General features: G+C 38.8%; 1 protein-coding gene across 10 annotated transcripts in view; it reads left to right on the top strand.

Annotated features, from left to right (window-relative positions):
* Positions 1-19,362, top strand: part of PPP2R3A (protein phosphatase 2 regulatory subunit B''alpha) — a 214,616-nt gene that overhangs the window by 72,542 nt on the left and 122,712 nt on the right. For 9 of the 10 annotated variants that reach the window (XM_073899719.1, XM_073899723.1, XM_073899703.1 and 6 more), the window contains one exon: positions 12,212-12,478. In XM_073899719.1, the coding sequence (XP_073755820.1) occupies positions 12,212-12,478 (267 nt within the window). Of the gene's footprint in view, positions 1-8,159; positions 8,580-12,211; positions 12,479-19,362 lie in introns of those variants that run through there. The other variant, XM_073899746.1, reaches the window with a different exon arrangement.

Genomic DNA, 19,362 nt, shown 5'->3' with positions numbered 1-19,362 from the left:
GTAAAATGTCAGCTTTTTTTCTTTCCCAGTTCACCCCCTCGCCCGCTGGGTCTAGAAGGGGCAGGGAGTGCTCTTACTTTTTATTGCTACTTGCAAACTTCTTTTTCCTACCTCCCTGAAACTACCCCCTCCAACTTGAACTAATGTCATCAGACTCACTACCCAGTATCCCTCCTGGTTGCAGTCATCTACTACCTCCAGGTCATTTCCCTTCTTTCTTTCTTTTTTTTTTTAGATTTTATTTATTTATTTGTCAGAGAGAGAGCGTGTGAGCACACAAGCAGGGGGAGCAGCAGGCAGAGGAGCAGGGAGCCCAGTGCGGGGCTCGACCCCAGGAGCCTGGGATCATGATCTGAGCCGAAGGCAGACGCTTAACTGACTGAGCCACCCAGGCACCCCTCCCTTATTTTTTGAAGGTTTTCTGTCTGGCTCTATGACATTTCCCAGTACTATTTTTGCTACAATTCTTGTGAGTTTTCAGTAGATGAAGCATCCAATATACAAACTTCTCAGTTCTTTGATCTCTCCAATGAATTTGTCCTCTGTCCTTCTTCAGCTACTCATTTTCTAGTTCTATGTTTAGGTTAGTGGTTTTAAAAGTATGATTTCCATGCAACAGCATCAGCATCACCTGGGAGCTTGATAGAAATACATATTTTCTGGCCCCAGCCCTCACTTACTAAATCGAAACTCTGAGGATGGGACCCAACAATCAGTGGTTTAACAAGCTCTTCTGGTAATTCTGGTGCATGATCTTGTTTGAGAACCACTGCCATAGTTCATCATTAAAATCACCCTCCTGAATATATTTTCAGCTTCTTTACCTTACCCTCACTTCATAGTACTCACCTGGAAAAACCGCAGCTTACATTAAATTGTGTTCTCTGTCTGCTTTGAGCTTTTATTTATGCAACTAACCTTGGCTGTAGAAAATCACACAATAATACTGAGTGGTCTTTGCACTAAATTCATGACCACCAACCTCCAGTGGGCCTTCAGAGTTGTCTGGCAGTCCTATTACAGCTCCCTATTCCCTCACTTTCCTACTCTGCAAATGACTCATACCTTCTCTGTTTTCTAACATCTCTTCCATTCTCACCCTCGGCTAATGACCTTGCTTCCTATTCACTAAGAAAAGTGATCCAATCAGAAGGGGGATCTTTAGCTAGCCACCTAAACATATTAGTTCCTATATACTCTCTCCCTTTCTTTCTGTTACTATATGTGAATGATCTGGGCACCCATGTAAGGCTAACCCCTGTACTGGTGCTATAGGTCCCATCTTCTCCCAATAACCCAGGGACTTTCCTCCCTGATTGCCCTTTTTTCTCCCCCATTCATCAATTTTTCCCCTTTACTAGGTCTTTCCATTAGATAAACATGCTACATCTCCCAGCTTTAAAACAAGGCATCCAAAAGGCACTTGGCATCTAAGAAGCACAGTTCCATCAGCTGTTATATTTGCAATATAATGCTTATCACTAGAGTTTTGACCATCAATTCCAGCCTTCTCATTTGACATCTGTGAATTGAGCCCTCACCCAAAATTACTGAGAAGTCACACACACGTGCGCACACGCACACACACCCAACAAAGACACTGGGGCAGGGTATTTTATAGAACTACTGTGTGTTCATTGACATGTAATATGGTAATGTCAGTGGATTGGAAACCCTGTATTCCTTCTAACTTTAGTTGTCTGACATATTTATAGGCTAAAACTGAATTCTTGTGCTCTATAATGGGCAATCTCTAATTGAAGTAATTCCTGAAAGAGAGAGGGAAGAAGAAAAGCAGACTAAGGAGGACAGAGAGATCCAAGAATTATTATGCCTAATAATTTTAGACTCTGAATTATCTCCTCTTGCCCCACATCCTAAAAGAACATCTACCTCTAAGTATTAGGAATACTGAGGTGCAAAAAGATTTGATTTGTAGGTTCTTTCTGTTATTCTCGTGGAGTGTGTTCCTGTCATTTGGAGGCAACTGAAGCAAAACACAAAATGCTTATTAGATCTCCTATTTTGCTGCAACCCATAAACTTAAGGCTCAAGGAGCAGGTCAGGAGCAAAGAAGCCACAGATAACCACCACCACCCAACCTTCTTCCCCCACCTCAGTGTTCATTCTTTAAGAGTAAAATAACATCAGTTACACAAAACAAGCTATTAATGTGAAAACACCAAGTTAGAGCCTAAAGGAGGATATCAAAATTTAGGATTAAGAGTAATTAGCTAATTAGCTTATAATCAATTTCTTCTCTTAAAGCTTGTTTGCAGTGGTATTTTAAGCAAAGTCTATGATTCCAAGTTACTACCTCTTTTAACTATGCCAATTAGAGCCAAGTTGAGAAAGGCTTTTTTTTTTTGAGATATAATTCACATAGTATAAAATTCACCCTTTTGAAGTGCATAATTCAGTAGGTTTTAGTGTATTCAGCAGGGTTGTGCAGCCATCAGCACTAATTCCAGAACATTTTCATCACCCCCAAAAACCTGTATTCATTAGCAGTCACTCCCCATTCCCTCCTCCCCTCAGACCCTGGCAACCACTAATCTACTTTCTGTCTGTATGGATTTGTCTATTCTGGACATTTCATGCAAATGGAATCATACAATATGCAGTCTTTTATATCTGGCTTCTTTCACTTAACAGAATGTTTTCAGGGTTCATCATATAGCATGTATCAGTGGTTCATTCCTTTGAATGAACTCAGTTGTATGAGTATACCGCATTTTGTTTATCCATTCATCAGCTGATGGACATTTGGGTTTCCACTTTTTTGGCTATTATGAATAACTCTGCTATGAACATTCATGTACAAGTTTTTGTGTGGACAGAGAAAGGCTTTTGATTTAATAGTTTTAAGTTTTTCAAAACAGCCAGCTTCCTTTTTTAAATCAGAAGTACCCTCCTGATGTAGCAGAGCTTCCTCTTAAATATGTAACTTTTTTTTTCCTTATAGCATCTTTTGAGCAGAATCTTTGGTGTCACTTCACAGTGACTCTCCGGTCTTTCTGGACCTTATTCTAACATTCAACACAACTGAGCTCATTTCCTAGGTTTGCTGTGCTATGTATTTCTGTCACTTAGATTTTTACAGCTTTGCTGCCTGTTTTACCCCATAAGCCTTCTTCACTCTAAAGCCTTGGTTGATGGTATCAGATATCTCAGTCTTCATAGCCATCTTCAGCTGAGGCTGGTGAATGACTGGACAAGTTTGTTTATAAAATAAAGGCTAGACTTATTTTGGCCCAGCACATTGCCTATACAGTATTAACTGTTGAGCAGTTTTCTACAAGTCGAAATAAGTGATTTACTTCTTCAGGCAGTTGTTCAAATTTTTCTCTATCCTGTGTAATCAACCCATTTTTTTTTCTCAAAACATCCCATAGCGCTGATTCTTTCCAGAGAGAGAAAGAATTAATATTGTATATCACCATTGTCTTCACTAAAAGGATCAACGGCAGGGAATTATAAGAGGATTCAGAAAGCTCTAGAGAATCAATCCTGAGTTTGAAACTAAGCCTCAAAGAATGAAGTCTATAAAAATGGAATGTGTTGGGTGTCACACACAGCTTTATTCTCCTTTATCCTTCCCAGTCTCACCTTCCTTGAGGGTACAGCCTCTTTCTAGACTCACTCCTCAGTTCTTTAGGTCCTTTCAGGACATGGTAAGGAAACACCTTTATTTGCTTTTCTTAGAAAGCTATTCTTAAAAAAATCCTTCACTTTTTCAGGTCACAGCAGAGGCTAGCCTCTCTTCCATTTAATCCTGCCAAGGAACTTGTAAAACTCTGTACCCAGGAACCCACCACAGCTGGTTCTCTTTGAGAAAGATTATCATCCTTGCTCAAGCATGTTTGCTCTAGGGGAACATATATGGAACATACAAGGAACCCCAGTCTAGGCAGCTGGATCTTAACACAGTTGTCTTGAAGACCCAGGTTGAGCACATTCTCCAGACAGAACAGACGTTTGTCTTCAGGGTATGCAGAGTGATCTGCAAGCCAAGAAGAGATGCAGGTCATTGAGCAGGAAACACGTACTGTTGGCTAGTTTCTTATTTGGATGGATTTCATATATGCTGCAGAAGGCAGGAGAAAAGATCTCCTGGTTTATTCCAGAAGGACATTGGGAAGACCCTTACAGTTGACTCCATTATAACTGCCCACAGTTCCAGCCTTTCCATGGTCTCAAACTAAATTTATAAACTGTGTGTTAATAGTTTTCTATTCTTCATGCTGGTTAGCCCCTCCAGGGGAAAACTCTCACCCAGAAACACCCAGCCCCATGAATTGTACTTTCTCTATGATCGAAGTAGATAAGAGTGTAGATCATAGGTCATGTTTGCGTCAGTAGTGAAATTCCTTATACTTGATTTTTTCCTAGTAAAAAAGAGGTCACTCTAAAAACCCTGTTCTTTGCAACTATGTTCCAGTTATATACTTCTTGAAACTGAGTCATTCTGAGATCCTTTCTAGAACCAAGCACATTGACTTCCATAGAAGCACAAGTAAATAAGTAAAAAGCAAATAAACCAACCTCATGATAGTCTTTTTTTGGTCAATAACTTATTGCCACAGACCAGTTCTTTCCTAAGCCCCTTTAGGGGGCCTGGTCTTTTCTCCCTCTGATTTCTTCGGAAAGCAGTTAGATAAACAAAAACTTAGAGCTCACTTCATCATCAAAAGAAATGGAGAAATGTTTTCTTAAGAGTGTAGCAGAGCAGGCTCTTTTTAAACTACTGTTCTGACTTGGAAACTTCAGAGACTTAAGGAAAGTGAATGTAAGAAAAGTATTTGTTGTCCTTTGCTCCAGATCAGCATTGTGCTAGGTATGGTAAGGAAAAGAAGAGACCATTTATTTATTATTCCCATGCCCTCAGCACTTAGTGAAGTGTCTGTATATAAGTGGCCAGGAAAATACTTGTTGAGTGACTATAAAATTGACCTTACCTTCAAGAGTTTAGACTCTTTTTTTAAAGATTTTATTTATTAGAGAGAGAGAGCGAGCACAAGCAGTGGGAGTGGCAGGCAGAGGGAGAAGCAGGCTCCTCGCTGAGCAAGGAGCCCAATGTGGGACTCGATCCCAGGACCCTGGGATCATGACCTCAACTGAAGGCAGACGCCTAACCAACTGAGCCACCCAGGCGTCCCTAGAGTTTAGACTCTTTAGAAAATAATTATCAGATTATAAAATACTGCAGTAGAAGCCCTTTTACTTGAACACAATTGGGATTGATAGTAGGGAATCATAAACTCTATGTATATATTAAAATTTTTATCTTAAACTATTAATTTATTTGGATCTTTTGATAGAAGGCCAAAGGCTTTTCTTTGAGTGTCATTGGAAATTGGAATTCCATAACAGCTTTCTTTAATAAATCACATTCAGTATATTTGTTGACTGATTTCCAGTTTCAGTTTCTTTAAAGTGAAGAAGGAACTTAAGTCAGTAGTGAAGCAATTTGAATGTAGACTCCTCCTAGATTTTAATTACTTTGTCCTTTATCTCACCCATACCTAATTTTACAGCAAAAAACTCTTAATAACAGCTTGCCTTTACTGAATCTTTTTTTAAAAGATTTTATTTATTTGAGAGAGAGAGTGCACCGGTGCATGCACACACATGTGCCTATGCACACACCAGGGAGGGCCAGAGTATGGAAAGAGGGAGAGAGAATCTCAAACAGACTCCACTGAGTGCCAGCCCCCTCATAGCTCCATCCTAGGACTGGGAGAGATCCTAGGACTGGGAGATCGTGACCTGAGCCAAAACCAAGAGTCAGCTGCTCACCTGACTGAGCCTCCCAGCCACCCCCTTTTACTGAATCTTTATAAAACAATTCCACATAGACGTTTTATTTTCAATTTTAGGAATTTTAGAAACAACAGTTTTTTTTCCACATTCATATTTCATTAGTTTATGTAATATGTAATTGAAATGAGTAATTACTATGAAAAGTACAACATAAACAAGTGGATACAGGCACAACCAACTCTTAGCAAGCAACTACTGTGATAAGAAATATGAGAGCATAACAGAAACTAAATTGTTAGTCATGGATCAGTGTGTTCCAGGTGTCTGGTTCTCTCTTTTACAAGAGAAATGGAGATCATTGGCTAAACCAGAGAATAGGTTAAGTGGAGGTGATTTAAGAGTAATGGTATTTCATTAAGAGAATTGTAGTAAAGGGGGCTTACATAGGGAAGGTAAATTTTCATGAAATAGGTAAAATTTGAATTGGATTTTGAAGGATGGTTAGAGTGTATATGATTTGAGAAGGAGCATTCTCAGGAAAGGGATGAAAAGTCTCCCCCCTAAGGCCACACATTGCTTGGGAAGAACAAGGGGAATAAATTTAAGATGTAGTTTAATTGAAAAAGCATTAAGTCATAAACCTAAGACCTAATGCCATTCATAACGGATTTTTTTTGATGTTTTAATTTGGAGGTAAATAAGGAGGAAAAGATCATTCTAGGCAAGGAGTGTAGGAAAAAAATCAGGGAACGCTAGAGCTCAGTTAACATGTAAGCCCAGTGAGAGGAAATTGGGGAAAATGGAAGAGCCCAAGTTAAAGAATTAGATCAGTGGTTTCAATCATAATCTTCTGTCAATCATACTATATATTGAAAGCTTTCGTATAAGATTTTGTATGCGTGGAGAATTCCACAGCTTAAAAAGAAAAAAACTTGAAAACCATAGGTTTAGACATATAAACCCAATGTACACATTATGAAGTGTTGTCAGAATGTCTTGAAATCAATTAAAAAAAAAGATAAATCAGGGTGCCTGGGTGGCTTAGTCAGTTAAGCATCTGCCTTCTGCTCAGGTCATGGTCCCAGGGTCCTGGGATTGAGTCCTGCACTGGGCTCCTTGCTCAGCAGGGAGCCTGCTTCTCCCTCTGCCTGCCGCTCCCCACTGCTTGTGCTCTCTCTCTCTGACAAATAAATAAAATCTTTAAAAAAAAAAGAAGTTGTAGGAAACAATGGAAATCCAAAGAATTTAATTCCCACTAAATTCGACAAAAGTTCAGTAGAAGAGAGTTGTGAGTTATTTTTGGTTTGGGGGTTTATTTGGTAATGATATTTGGTTTATATTTTCTAGAAATAGAGAATAAATATTGATTGAATAATGTGATCGAAAATAAAGATTGAAGAGGATGTTTGAAGTTTTATTTGTAAATGACTACATGAGGCAGATGTTTAGTATATAATAAAACAATAGAGTATTTTTTAAATCTGAGATGATTTCTTTAAAGCTCCTTGAAGAAGAAAGTCTCACAAATTCAAGACATTATGTCATTGCTATTTGCTCATCTTTTGTACCTTTACTGTCGCCAAATTTCACCTACATGTATATAAAAGCTGCTTTCTTATGGCATTCAGTTGTTCCACTTTCTTTTTTTTAAAGATTTTATTAATTGATTTATTTTGAGAGAGACAGAGAGTATGCAAGTGGGGGGAGGGGCAGAAGGAGAGGGGGAGAGAGAATCTTAAGCAGACTGCACTGAGAAAAGAGCCCTCGACCCCATGACCCCGAGATCATGACTGGAGCTGAAATCAAGAGTCCGACACCCAACTAACTGAACCATCCAGGTGCCCCCAGTTGTTCTACTTTCTTAACCCACACTTTGACAATAAATTTTCAAATGTGTCTAGATCCAGAATCACTTCAACGAAGTATGTTGGATAACCAAGATAGTCTTCTGCACACAAGCCAAAAAAAAGGATTTGATTTTAAAATATAAGATGAACAGACCTCTTTCTATATTACATTTGAGGATGAAAGTTTTTCTCCGTATTTTAGCTGGTTATATCTAGAGGGTTTTGTATATTTGCTTCCCTTCAAATAAGAAATAAAAAAAAAAACTTTTCTTAAAATGATAGATTCAAATTTGAAGTGTAGCTTATTCTTTTTTCATAAAATACTAAATGGCAAAACCAAAAATGCTCTACATGTTCTTTTTCTAATTGTTTGAGGGGAAACTGATTTATGTGGATTGACACCTCACATACTCTGAGTTTAAGAAGTTAGCATTATCTGAGAAGTTGCTATTTTTAGGTCCAGCTGTAATGTTTCTAACTTTGGTGCTAGAGTAGTGGGTGCTTCCTTTCCCAGAAGGCTCTGTATTCTCAACATGTGCAGGTCAATTTGACATAACGCTCTCTACAGGGAGCAACAGGCCCATTGCAGGCGTGTTTCTAACTTGAAAATTATGAGCAGATATTGGGAGCCACTGGCTATATTTGGGAACCAGTTGCATGTCAGTACAAGCATGGATTGTGGTCCCTGGAGACTGGGAAAGCACAATGCCTGAACTTAATTTCTTTTGGAGATAAGAAGAAAATACCTCTCTACCTGACAAGATTGACAGCTTTTTAAATCTGACCATCTTCAGAAGTGTACTGGACAGTGGCTAAGTAAACATCCACTTTTCAAAGATGATGATCAAGGAAACATCTCTACGAAGGGACCCGGATTTAAGGGGAGAGTTAGCTTTCCTGGCAAGGGGCTGTGATTTTGTTCTCCCGTCACGGTTTAAGAAGCGGCTGAAGTCATTTCAGCAAACACAGGTTTGGAACTTGGGTGTTTCTTTTAAAATATTTTTATTACTAATAAAACCACCCAGTGAACTAACTTACAAATAGTTTTACAGCTCACTTGATATTAGATCAAGGAATTAATCTGTGTCCTCTATTCAGCTATTTGCAGAAAGCTATTTGTAGAGAGATTCCAACAGGTTTAAAAATAGACCTTCTGGACCTGAAGTACAGTACTCACATTTTTCTCTTGTAGAGAGGGAATCCAGTTTTAGAGACAATAAATACACCTCAACAAATACCGTACAGTTTACAAATTTTAAATAGAAGTATCTTTGAGAAACTAGAATTTCTGTGCTAAAAGCTGTCTTTGCACTTTGAATCAATAGACTATGTTTGTATTAACATACATACATCTGTAATGAGTTGTTTTTAAAGTATCAGTCCTGGTAATCTTTTTTTGCAGGAAGAGCTAATTTCATATATAGACAGTTGTGTGGGTGTGATATAATGTATGTAGGTAACAAAGGATGACAATTTCTGGGTTGTGAAAGAATGTCCTCCCTCAGCAAGCTGTGGTATTGAGTCATTTCTGCCTGTGATGACAACTTTGCAGAATCCATGCTTACTTGCTTATAATGTAGGGCCAGTGTTTTACCAAACAATTTGCATCACCTTGAATACAATACAAATCAAGGGTCATACAAATGATGGCCACCCAGATCCAGCAAGAAACTGTAGTTTCTTAGTTATTCTGACCTGGAGTAATTTCAGATTGAGTGAACCATATGAAATTGCTTATTTTTAAAAACAGGTAAAAAATGGTCAAATATTGGAAATGCTACAGTGACATAATAGTATAAGGATACTAAATGATACTATGTTTGTTTATAGACTAAAACTGAAAGGGAGAATTGAGACACTTTCTCCAGCTAGTTCTATTTTAACGCTGTTTCTAAATTTGAATGAAACAGTTTTATTCAAAATGAGCAGATGCTGAACTTGCTGGTAAATCTGCCAAATTTTATATAACTGTTACTCTATAGCATTTATAAAGGGCCAGTTTTATTAAACTAAATTATGTGTCTTCTATTGAATTCAGTGGAAAGTAAATTGATAACACGTAAAAGTGCAAAATAAATGCATTCTTTTTTTCCCTTTTAAATATTAACATCAATTTTGTTAAATATGGGATTAACCAATGAATTGATAAATACTTGCCTACAGTAAATTGCTTAATGTTAAGAAGTACACTAAGGAAAGCAAAGTAGATTATATAATTGAATGCCCATTTAAATAAAAACTTTGACAGATAACCAGGGTTTGTTCTCAATTGTTACTTATTTCTGTTGAAGCAAAAGTGTAGAGTAGAAGGCCTTGTGTAGTATAGAGAAGGCCATAGAAGGTCTTGCTCTAAACCTTTTCCACTAGTGTGTGTTCACTAGACTATTGGGTTTCATCCCCAATGGCACCAGTGGTCTTAATCCTATGGGTATAACTGCCTGGATGTCACACCATGGAAAACATTTTGGGGAAACAAAAAAAGAATTTTTATGATTGTATACTTGTAGTCTCACAGACCTGTTTCAGCATAGAATAATAGAAAGGGGATGACACTAATATAAATGACCTATTTATGTATAAACATAAAGCCCCTTAAGAATTAGATGCCTTCTTGTAGAAGTTTCGCAACAATTTCTACTGTTATTGACTCATGGGACTCTGTAATAATATTTATAGCTTAGCATTAAAACAAAGAAGTCTTTACATACAGATTATCAATTTGTTAAATCAAAAGTGATTTGTAAACTTTAAATTGTTTATACAAATATAAATGATTATTTTATTTCTTGTTGAATCTGAAGGACCACGCCAAATTACGTTTAACCTTTTTGAGAACCTCATCCTTTGGCCTTGCGGCTCATTTTCTTAAATAAGGACATATCTGTGCCTAGGACTGTTCTGAACATTTTACCTACATTAGTTACATCCTGTAATTTCCTTTAATCTTTACAACAACCTTCCAAGAAGTCGGAGTTATAATCTGTTTTATTACTGAATTCTAAAAGGTTAAGTAACTTTCCTGAGGTCACAGAACTAGTAAGCGGTCACTGTTTTAAGTTTTTCATACTTCATTAGCCTCACTTCTGTCTGTGCCATGTTTTCCTTGACTATTACTTTACAGGGGTGACATCTTGATAGTGCAGCAAAATCTTGGTATGACCAACTGGACTTTATATCCCCAGTAGTATTAATATATGAGCAGACTCTACTGTATGTATTAGTGTCAGATATTAACCTGAGAAATGGGCCATGTGTGACAAAAGAAGATTAAATCCTATTCATCACATATTTATGTGAATGAAGCTTATCTTCCTGTAATACTCATGCTTTTCAAGGGTAGCCAAGATTTTCATCCTGAGTTTAAAGATATATTATGAGCCCATATGTCAAAATGATAATCAGATCTACTATTTCAGATCTACTATTAGATATCAGAAATATGATATTCAGATCTACTACTTAGAGGTAAATCACTGTTCAAACTTTAGGAATGGTATTAGGATAATTTAAGGAAATGAACATTTGAGTAATATTTTGTGTTCATAGTGATCAGCAGCCCTGTCCCTCTTTCATACTTTATGTAGTATCTAACACAGTGCCATGCTCATGAGCCTTGATAGATAATTTGATCAAAATTAAGAAAAGAAATTAAAACTATGAAAATCTTCATGGAATCCTTTTTGCTTTTTCTGCTAGGAATCCCAGAACTAAATTTAGTCTTCATTGGTAAAGTAGACTTCTACCTTAATGTTAGTGTACCTCCCATCCCCTTTCCCTGAATCATGGATAATCTTAATCTCCTCATTACCCGCCCCACCTCCCATATACCGTCCTTTCTTCTGTCTCTTTATGGCATACCACATCAAATCCTTTTTGGAAAAAGGAATGATATAAACTATAAATGAGTTAAACTCTGAAGGGAGTTGGGCTGTGATGAAATTAATAAGCACGATCCTTGCCTGTTACTGCAGTGTACCAAAAATGAGAGAAATGTGTATTATAGAAAAAAATGGCATCCCCCCAGGGGCAAGTAAATCAACCTGGTAGAAGACTTACCAAAAGTAAAATGCTTTAATTTTCCTAACAAAGACTTTCTCTGCATCAGGTACTGACAGTGATTTTACCTAGACAAAGTCAAACTAGAGAGAAGAAGGTGAAAGAACACCCCCCAATATATTTTAGATTTATGCATTTTAAAAGAACTTATTCTATGTACCTGTTGAAGTAGAGGTAGAAATGTGCAGAAAGATGAAGAACAGTCTTCAAAAAGAATTTACTAATCCAATTCCAGCAGATTAAGAATACACTTGAAGATCCTTAATATGTCAGCTAACATTGCTCTTAAATATCTGGCTCATAATTGATGGAAAGATGTACTATAGGATTTTTAAAGCGTAAGTCTGCATAAACTCTGTATTGACAGATAATGTATTTATTTTTTATGGATAGGCATTCCCTAGAAGCAAACTTATCACCTTGTAGAGTTGAATGAGCTCTTGATCTCTACTGTCTCCATTCTTATTACTTATTACTGGCGAGGACTTTCAAGAAATATATACTGTTTAGAATGTTTGTGTCTCATAATCACATTTTCCTTCCAGATTCAAAATAAACCAGAAAAGAAACCTGGGACACCTCTTCCACCTACAGCCACCTTTCCAAGTAGTCCCCGACCTCTCTCTCCAGTTCCTCATGTGAATAATGTTGTGAATGCACCATTGTCTGTAAACATTCCACAGTTCTATTTTCCTGAAGGACTCCCCGATGCCTGCAGTAACTATGAACAGACTCTAAGCAAAATTGAAACGGCTTTCATGGATATTGAAGATCAGAAAGCAGACATCTATGAAATGGGAAAAATTGCAAAGGTAATATAACTACTAAATGATGTATAATCTCTCTTTCACTAACAATCCCAATGTCTCTCTCTTCACTGCCTCTTTGCTCTCTGTTTTTAAGGAAGGCTAGGTTTTTTCCCTTGTTGAAAAAACTTATTTGATCCTGATACATCATCTATGGTCCCATTTCCTGGAACTCCTAAGTTCGAATAAAACCTTAGTGTTCTTCCAGTCCATCCTCCCATTTAATATAGGAATTGCATCCATGACATCATCAACACATAAATTCATTCTCTGCTTGAATGCTTTCAGTGACAGGAAGCTCACTATCTTGCCAAGTAACCTGTTCCATTATGAAATAGCCTCACTGGGGACGCCCGGATGGCTCAGTCAGTTGGGCATCTGCCTTCAGCTCAGGTCATGATCCCGGGGTCCTGGGATCAAGTCCCACATAGGGCTTCTTGCTCAGCGGGGAGCCTGCTTCTCCCTCTCCCTCTGCTGCTCCCTCTGCTTGTGCACTCTCTCTCTGACAAATAAATAAATAAAGTCTTAAAAAAAAATGAAATAGCCTCACTTGTTAGAAAAATTTCCCTTGTATTGAATATGAATGTCTTTTTTTGTTCTCACCCATTGATCATAACTCTGCCCTGAAGCCAGACAAGGAACCATTGGGCCAGCTCAACACTAATTCTACTCAGAAATAAATGGATTTGCTGCTAGGAACCAAGTCTTTGGTACTTTCCAATATACTCAACTGCTTCTAATTTAGGATCTTAGCCTTTCATGCCAGGACTACTGAACATCTTCAGTAACTGGATGCTACATCTCCAATCTCCTCCTAGAACAATTAATACTGAGCATGAGCATCAGATTATATTTGATCATGCCATTCCCCAGCTCAGCAATATTCCCCCAGCTCACCACCTATAGCAGCACTTTGCTTTGTTTTGTTTGGGTTTTATTTTTATCATGCGTGTAAATTGAAGAGTCAGATCATATCTCGAGATTTAGCAGTGGTTCAGGCTGTGCTTCAAGAGGCAGAGGGGTTTAGTAGACTAAGGGTTGCATGTGGGCAAGTAGGAGACCAAGTGGAAGTTCCTGAGACCCCGTGCGCACTTTCACAGTTCCCCTGCTTTCAGGAATTATATTTTATTTTTTTTAAAGATTTTATTTATTTGTCAGAGAGAGCACAAGCAGAGGGCGCGGCAGGTAGAGCAGGCAGAGGGAGAAGCAGGCTCCCTGCTGAGCAAGGAGCCTGATGTGGGACTCGATCCCAGGACCCTGGGATCATGACCTGAGCCGAAGGCAGATGCTTAACCGACTGAGCTACCCAGATGTCCCTCAGGAATAATATTTTAAAGTTTGGACACTACTGATCTTGAGGATAAAACCCAAACTACTGTTCCCTGCCTAAGCCTGACCTATTTGCCCTCCCACAGGACTGCCTCTGCATTTGGGCTCTCCCAGTTCTTCCCTCCAAAATGGGCTTCCATTCCTGCCAACCCCCACTTCACCCATCCTTTAAGACTTACCTTCCATCTTGTCTTTGGAGAAGTCCCAGTCATGCCCTGCCCTCTCCTCTACCTGCATTCAGAACATTTGTTGCTGCTGGGTGTTTTTGGTTTTTTTGCTTTACATTCTTCTCTTTAATCAAATTATTGAGCACATTGTGTTAAGCAAAACACCACAATTAGAAAAAGTAAAGCAGATAGATTCTTTACTTCTTATTCACTATGAAAATGAATAATAATTCACTATTTTCTTTTGTTTTCTTTTTGCTTTAATTTAAATTCCATTAGTGAACATATATTATTGGTTTCTGAGGCAGAGGTCAGTGATTCATCAGTCTTATATAATACCCAGTGCTCATTACATCATGTGCCCTCCTTCATGTCCATCCCCCCCCACCTCTCTCCCCTCCAGCAACCCTCAGTTTGTTTCCTATGATTAAGAGTCTCTTATGGTTTGTCTCCCTCTGATTTCATCTTTTTTTTTCCTCTCTTCCCCTATGATCCTCTGTTTTGTTTTTAAATTACACATATAAGTGAAATCACGTGATAATTGTCTTCCTCTGATTGACTTATTTCACATAGCATAATACCCTCTAGTTCCATCCACATCGTTGCAAATGGCAAGATTTCATTTTTTTGATGGCTCAGTAGTATTCCATTGTATATATATGCCACATCTTCTTTATCCATTCATCTGTCGATGGACATCTGGGCTCTTCCCCTAGTTTGGCTACTGTGGACATTGCTGCTATAAACATTGGGGTGTAGGTGCCCCTTCAGATCACTACATTTGTATCTTTGGGATAAATAACCCAGTAGTGCAATTGTTGGGTCGTAGGGTAGCTCTATTTTCAACTTTTTGAGGAGCCTCCCCTCTGTTTTCCAGAGTGGCTGTACCAGTTTGCATTCCCACCAACAGTGTAGGAGGGTTCCCCTTTCTCCACATCCCCCCCAACACCTGTCATTTCCTGATTTGTTAATTTTACCTATTCTGACTGGTGTGAGGTGGTATCTCCTTGTGGTTTTGATTTGCATTTCCCTGATGCCGAGTGATGCTGAGCATTTTTACATTGTCTGTTGGCCATTTGGATCTTCTTCGGAGCAATGTCTGTTCATGTCTTTCTTGATTGGATTATTTGTTCTTTGGGTGTTGAGTTTGGTAAATTCTTTATAGATTTTGAATACTAGCCCTTTATCTGATATGTCATTTGCAAATATCTTCTCCCATTCTGTTGGTTTCTTCTGGTTTTGTCAACTGTTTCCTTCACTGTGCAAAACTTTTTATCTTGATGAGGTCCCCATAGTTCATTTGTAAATTAGATTTTAGGAGAAACAAAAAGGAGTTCTTTTTTATTCCCACCTTCTTCACCCCTCCCCCCATCTTAGAACTTGCTTGTTGATCCCTTAGATATTTCTAATGAAAAGTAAACTCTCATTGCAGAAATAAGAGCTCACCTATTTCCTCTGTTTTAGACGTAAGGAAACTGAAGTTCTGTGAGTACTTAACCTGAAGTCAGAGAACTAGTACATGTCAGGAGACTGGTCCTCTAACTCCTGGCATTGTGCTGTTTATACCATATGTTATCTCCCCTGAACATATGCTAACATACTATTAGCTAACTTCCAATCAGTATCCACCCAAATAAATTACAGGTTCTTTCAGGGCATTGGCATTTTCTCACCCAAAGCTTTGAGAGATGGCAACTGTATGAGCCAAGATGGTAAATTGTCTGAATGGGGTGGAACTATGAATCTAAATCTAAGAGACAGAATTAGTAAGGCTGAATGAAATCTGCATTTAGAGATAACATGTCAACTTCGTAAATGCCAAACAGGGTTATTTCTAACATGCCAACAGTCTGTGTGAGAGAAACAGGCAGTTTCATGGACTGCTTCAGGCAGGCAGACAAGGAGAAACTGTCCAGATTAAGAGACATAATAGTTCCTGGTGCTGTGCTGGGCACACCACATCTGGAGAGCCAATCCAAGCGATTTGTACCTGTCAGAGACCTACAGCTTGTTCTGTCTGGAAAACAAGTCCTATAGGTCAACCTTCCTCCTCTGAATTTTCCCAGCTGCTACCTAAGGATCCTATTGTCTTCTGCCTTTCCACAGCCTTATATCCACCCTCCTGCTGTGGCCCTTCTGCCCCTGTCTCATGGTAGCCCTGCCCTGCTCCATGGTTCAGTGGTCCTCTAGCATTCGACAGATTTATGTCGTCATTTCTGGCATTTAGCTAATACCCATTTAACCCAGCTTTTACTTGGCTATGGCTATGGCTACACTCACTAAGCAACCCTATTTTCAGATATTTTTTACTATGCACATCGGTCTTCTCTGCCACAGGGTAAACTGTGTGCCTGTAGCATCTGCACTGCGTGTGTCTGTTTTCTCATGACAAATTGGTTGTAGGTAAAGAAGAAAGAGCCTTTAAGGGACAATGAAGGGAGAGGTAGTTGGAGCAATAAATGAACACTTCTCTGAATTCTTGTAGTCTATAAAGCTGTTGGGAAGGCCAGCTTGTGTAGCTGTAGAGACTGGGATCTGTTTTTTGAAGTGCAGAGAAAACGCTGTGTTTATGAAATCTGCATCTCTTGCTGAAGTTTAGCTCATTTTTCTTTGACCTCAAACAGCCCTGGAGAGATTAATACCCATATCTGATTAAATTCTCAGGGTGTAGTGTGTACTTTTTCCCACAGCTTTAAGTGATGATGGCGAAGAAATTAATATAGAGAATGAATCTAAGAGAGAGAAAAGCAGTGGAGGAACATACACTGAGGAACAGTAAGAAAAGCATTTGTCTTCAGAGCCAGAAGACTCACTACAGAGTTTTAGCCTCTAGCAGAAAATTGAGGAAGAAGAGTGAAAGTCTCTTCTGAACTGTACAGAGACCATCCGCTTCTCTCTTCTGGCTGTGGTGGCACTGCCTTGACCCATCATGCCTGTGTCCTGTAAGGCAGCTTCTCTGTACCTTTATTTCTTCATCTGTAGAATAGGCTGAAAATACCTGCCCTCTTCTGCATGGGGATCATGTGATGATCTAATGAAATAACAGGCATAAGGCATTTTAAAATGTTAAAGAACATTGCAGATATTGGATAATCATCTCCTCCTCCTGTGTGACTCATTAGATAATCTTGCTTTCAATTCTTTATGTTGTTGGGCCATCCTAGGTCAAATTATAGGTGTTAGATTGTCCTTGCTCCAGCAACTTTGATTACCATAGACTGACTTTTGCCTCCCCCTCTGAGTTTCCTAAACCCATTTTCTGTATCTCCCTCCATATCACCACTTGTCATCCATTCTTTTCCTTTGTAAAAAGTCTTGACACTGGCTTGTTCTCTCCTCTGTTATTGAAGTCTCTATTCTGTTGCCCTCAGCTTAATATCATTTACTTTTTTAGGTTCTTATTGATCTGCTGACACCCTTTATCATAATTCTTTGGTTTCAAGCAGATACAGCCAGCCATACATTTTTTTAAATAGCCAAAATGTAATATCTGCATTGCATTTTTTTCCTTTGGCATTTTCTCCAAGGGCTAATACCCTCATGCTGCCTAACATGTGGCTATTTAGGGTACCCCACTATGAGAAAAATAGGCCAGCCCTTTCCTATCTATTTTATTTTTTTAAAGATTTATTTATTTTTTGAGAGAGTAGGCGGGGAGGGGCAGAGGGAGAGAAAGAGACAGCCTTAAGCAGACTCCACGTTGAGCCCAGAGCCTGATGCAGGGCTCGATCTCATTGCCCTGAGATCATGATCTCAGCCGAAAGCAAGAGTTGGATGCTTAACTGACTGTGCCCACTGAGGTGCACCCCCCAATCTATTTTAAAACCTATCCATTCTGTACCTCATCTCTTAGGATTTTGCCTTTGAGTCATAATAAATGTATGTGTCAGTCTCTTACCAGTTTACTACTCCTTACAATCTGATATGTATGCATTTTAACAGGAGTCTTCTAGAGAAAAGACTATAATCCAAGGGAATGAAAGTTGTTTAATAGTGGACGTAGCCCCACGGGATGTGGTAAGCATGCAGTCCCTGGAAGTGTTTCAGCTAAGGCTGGTGACCACTTCCCCAGGTTGAGCTGGAAGATTCCTGAGTCCTTCCAATTCTGAAAAATCCATGAGTGACTATAATGGTGGGAGTTTCAAGCACTTTGGCAAGCCAGTTCCAATCTCTCCCTGTACTTACTTTCTCTGTTTGGGGCTCTGTACTCCTACCTCTACAATACAGACTATTCTTTCAAGCTTTCCTAGCAGTTGCCAGTTGCCTGTCACATCGAAGAGCATTTTCTTGGCAAACTACCATTCTGCATGAAAGGGAGGATTGGGATTGGAAAGTGGATTTGACAGTTTACCACCCAAAATATATTAATTGTGAGCTTTGTACTTTGGCAATCATAATTTACACAATAAACAAAGTCCATTTGGTTGCTAAGCAACACCTTTCCCTCATTCTTGACCTCAGTGGAGGTATTTGACCTCTGGACTTGAGAAATCTTGAGTTCCACCCTGTTTGCAGAACATGCTTTAGGGCCCCAGCAGGAGCAGCTATTATTTCTGCCCTGTACTTACCTCCCTTGGCTGGGATCTCACCTTCCAGATCCTCATCTCAGAATCTGAATCCAGAACGCCTTTGGGTGTTCTCTCAGCATAACTCAGACTCATAACCTCAGACCAGGTACTCCTCACGCTTCTGTGGAGATTCCCCATGCACTGAGGCCTCACACCAGGAGCAGCTTCACCAGAACCTAATATAGATTCACTTCTAGTCAGCCTCCAAAGGAAAAGCTTCCCTCTGTAGCATGATGAAGGCTCAGCAGATCCTGTGTCTAATACGAATAATAAGACTACCTACTTAAAAGCAAGATACGACTCCTTCGAAGGGTTTCAAATTTGGGAATATGTTTTACATGCATGTACAAAATTGGGAACATTTGGAGACTATTTCTCTACTATTATTTAGATAACTATTATCACTCAAAAGAGTTTTCCCTCTAGGAAAAAAGCAGGTAAATTTGCTAAGAACTCTTTCTTGTGAGAGTATAATTAATTGAAAGTGCTTTTTATTGAAGGAAAAAAACACCTTTTAGAGTATTGTAGTTGTATATTGTAGTTGTATATTCATTCCCAGTTCCTCCTAAGGCTTTTATAATATGTAGCCATTTGTGGTAGTTTCTAATGTATAAATAAATGATAGCATTTTGATTTTTATCTTTAATCTTATACCTGTTGTAACCATTTAAGTAGATAGCTATTTTCTTGAACAATCTAAGCTTTTCTGGTTCTTCCTGACCCTGGGGCTTAATAACATAATAGGCAAAGAAGAGAAAGGGAGATGGGTGGGAGAGTGTATTAACACCAAGTGACCAAGTAATAAATGTGGCTGTATTTTTTTTTT

This window comes from Callorhinus ursinus, unplaced genomic scaffold, assembly GCF_003265705.2.
Source record: "Callorhinus ursinus isolate GAN/ISIS: 27379988/994484 unplaced genomic scaffold, GSC_fseal_2.0 scaffold1, whole genome shotgun sequence".
Classification (NCBI taxonomy): Eukaryota; Metazoa; Chordata; class Mammalia; order Carnivora; family Otariidae; genus Callorhinus; species Callorhinus ursinus.
The sequence above is the reverse complement of the archived record's forward strand: the minus strand, read 5'-3'. Positions and strand labels throughout refer to the sequence as shown.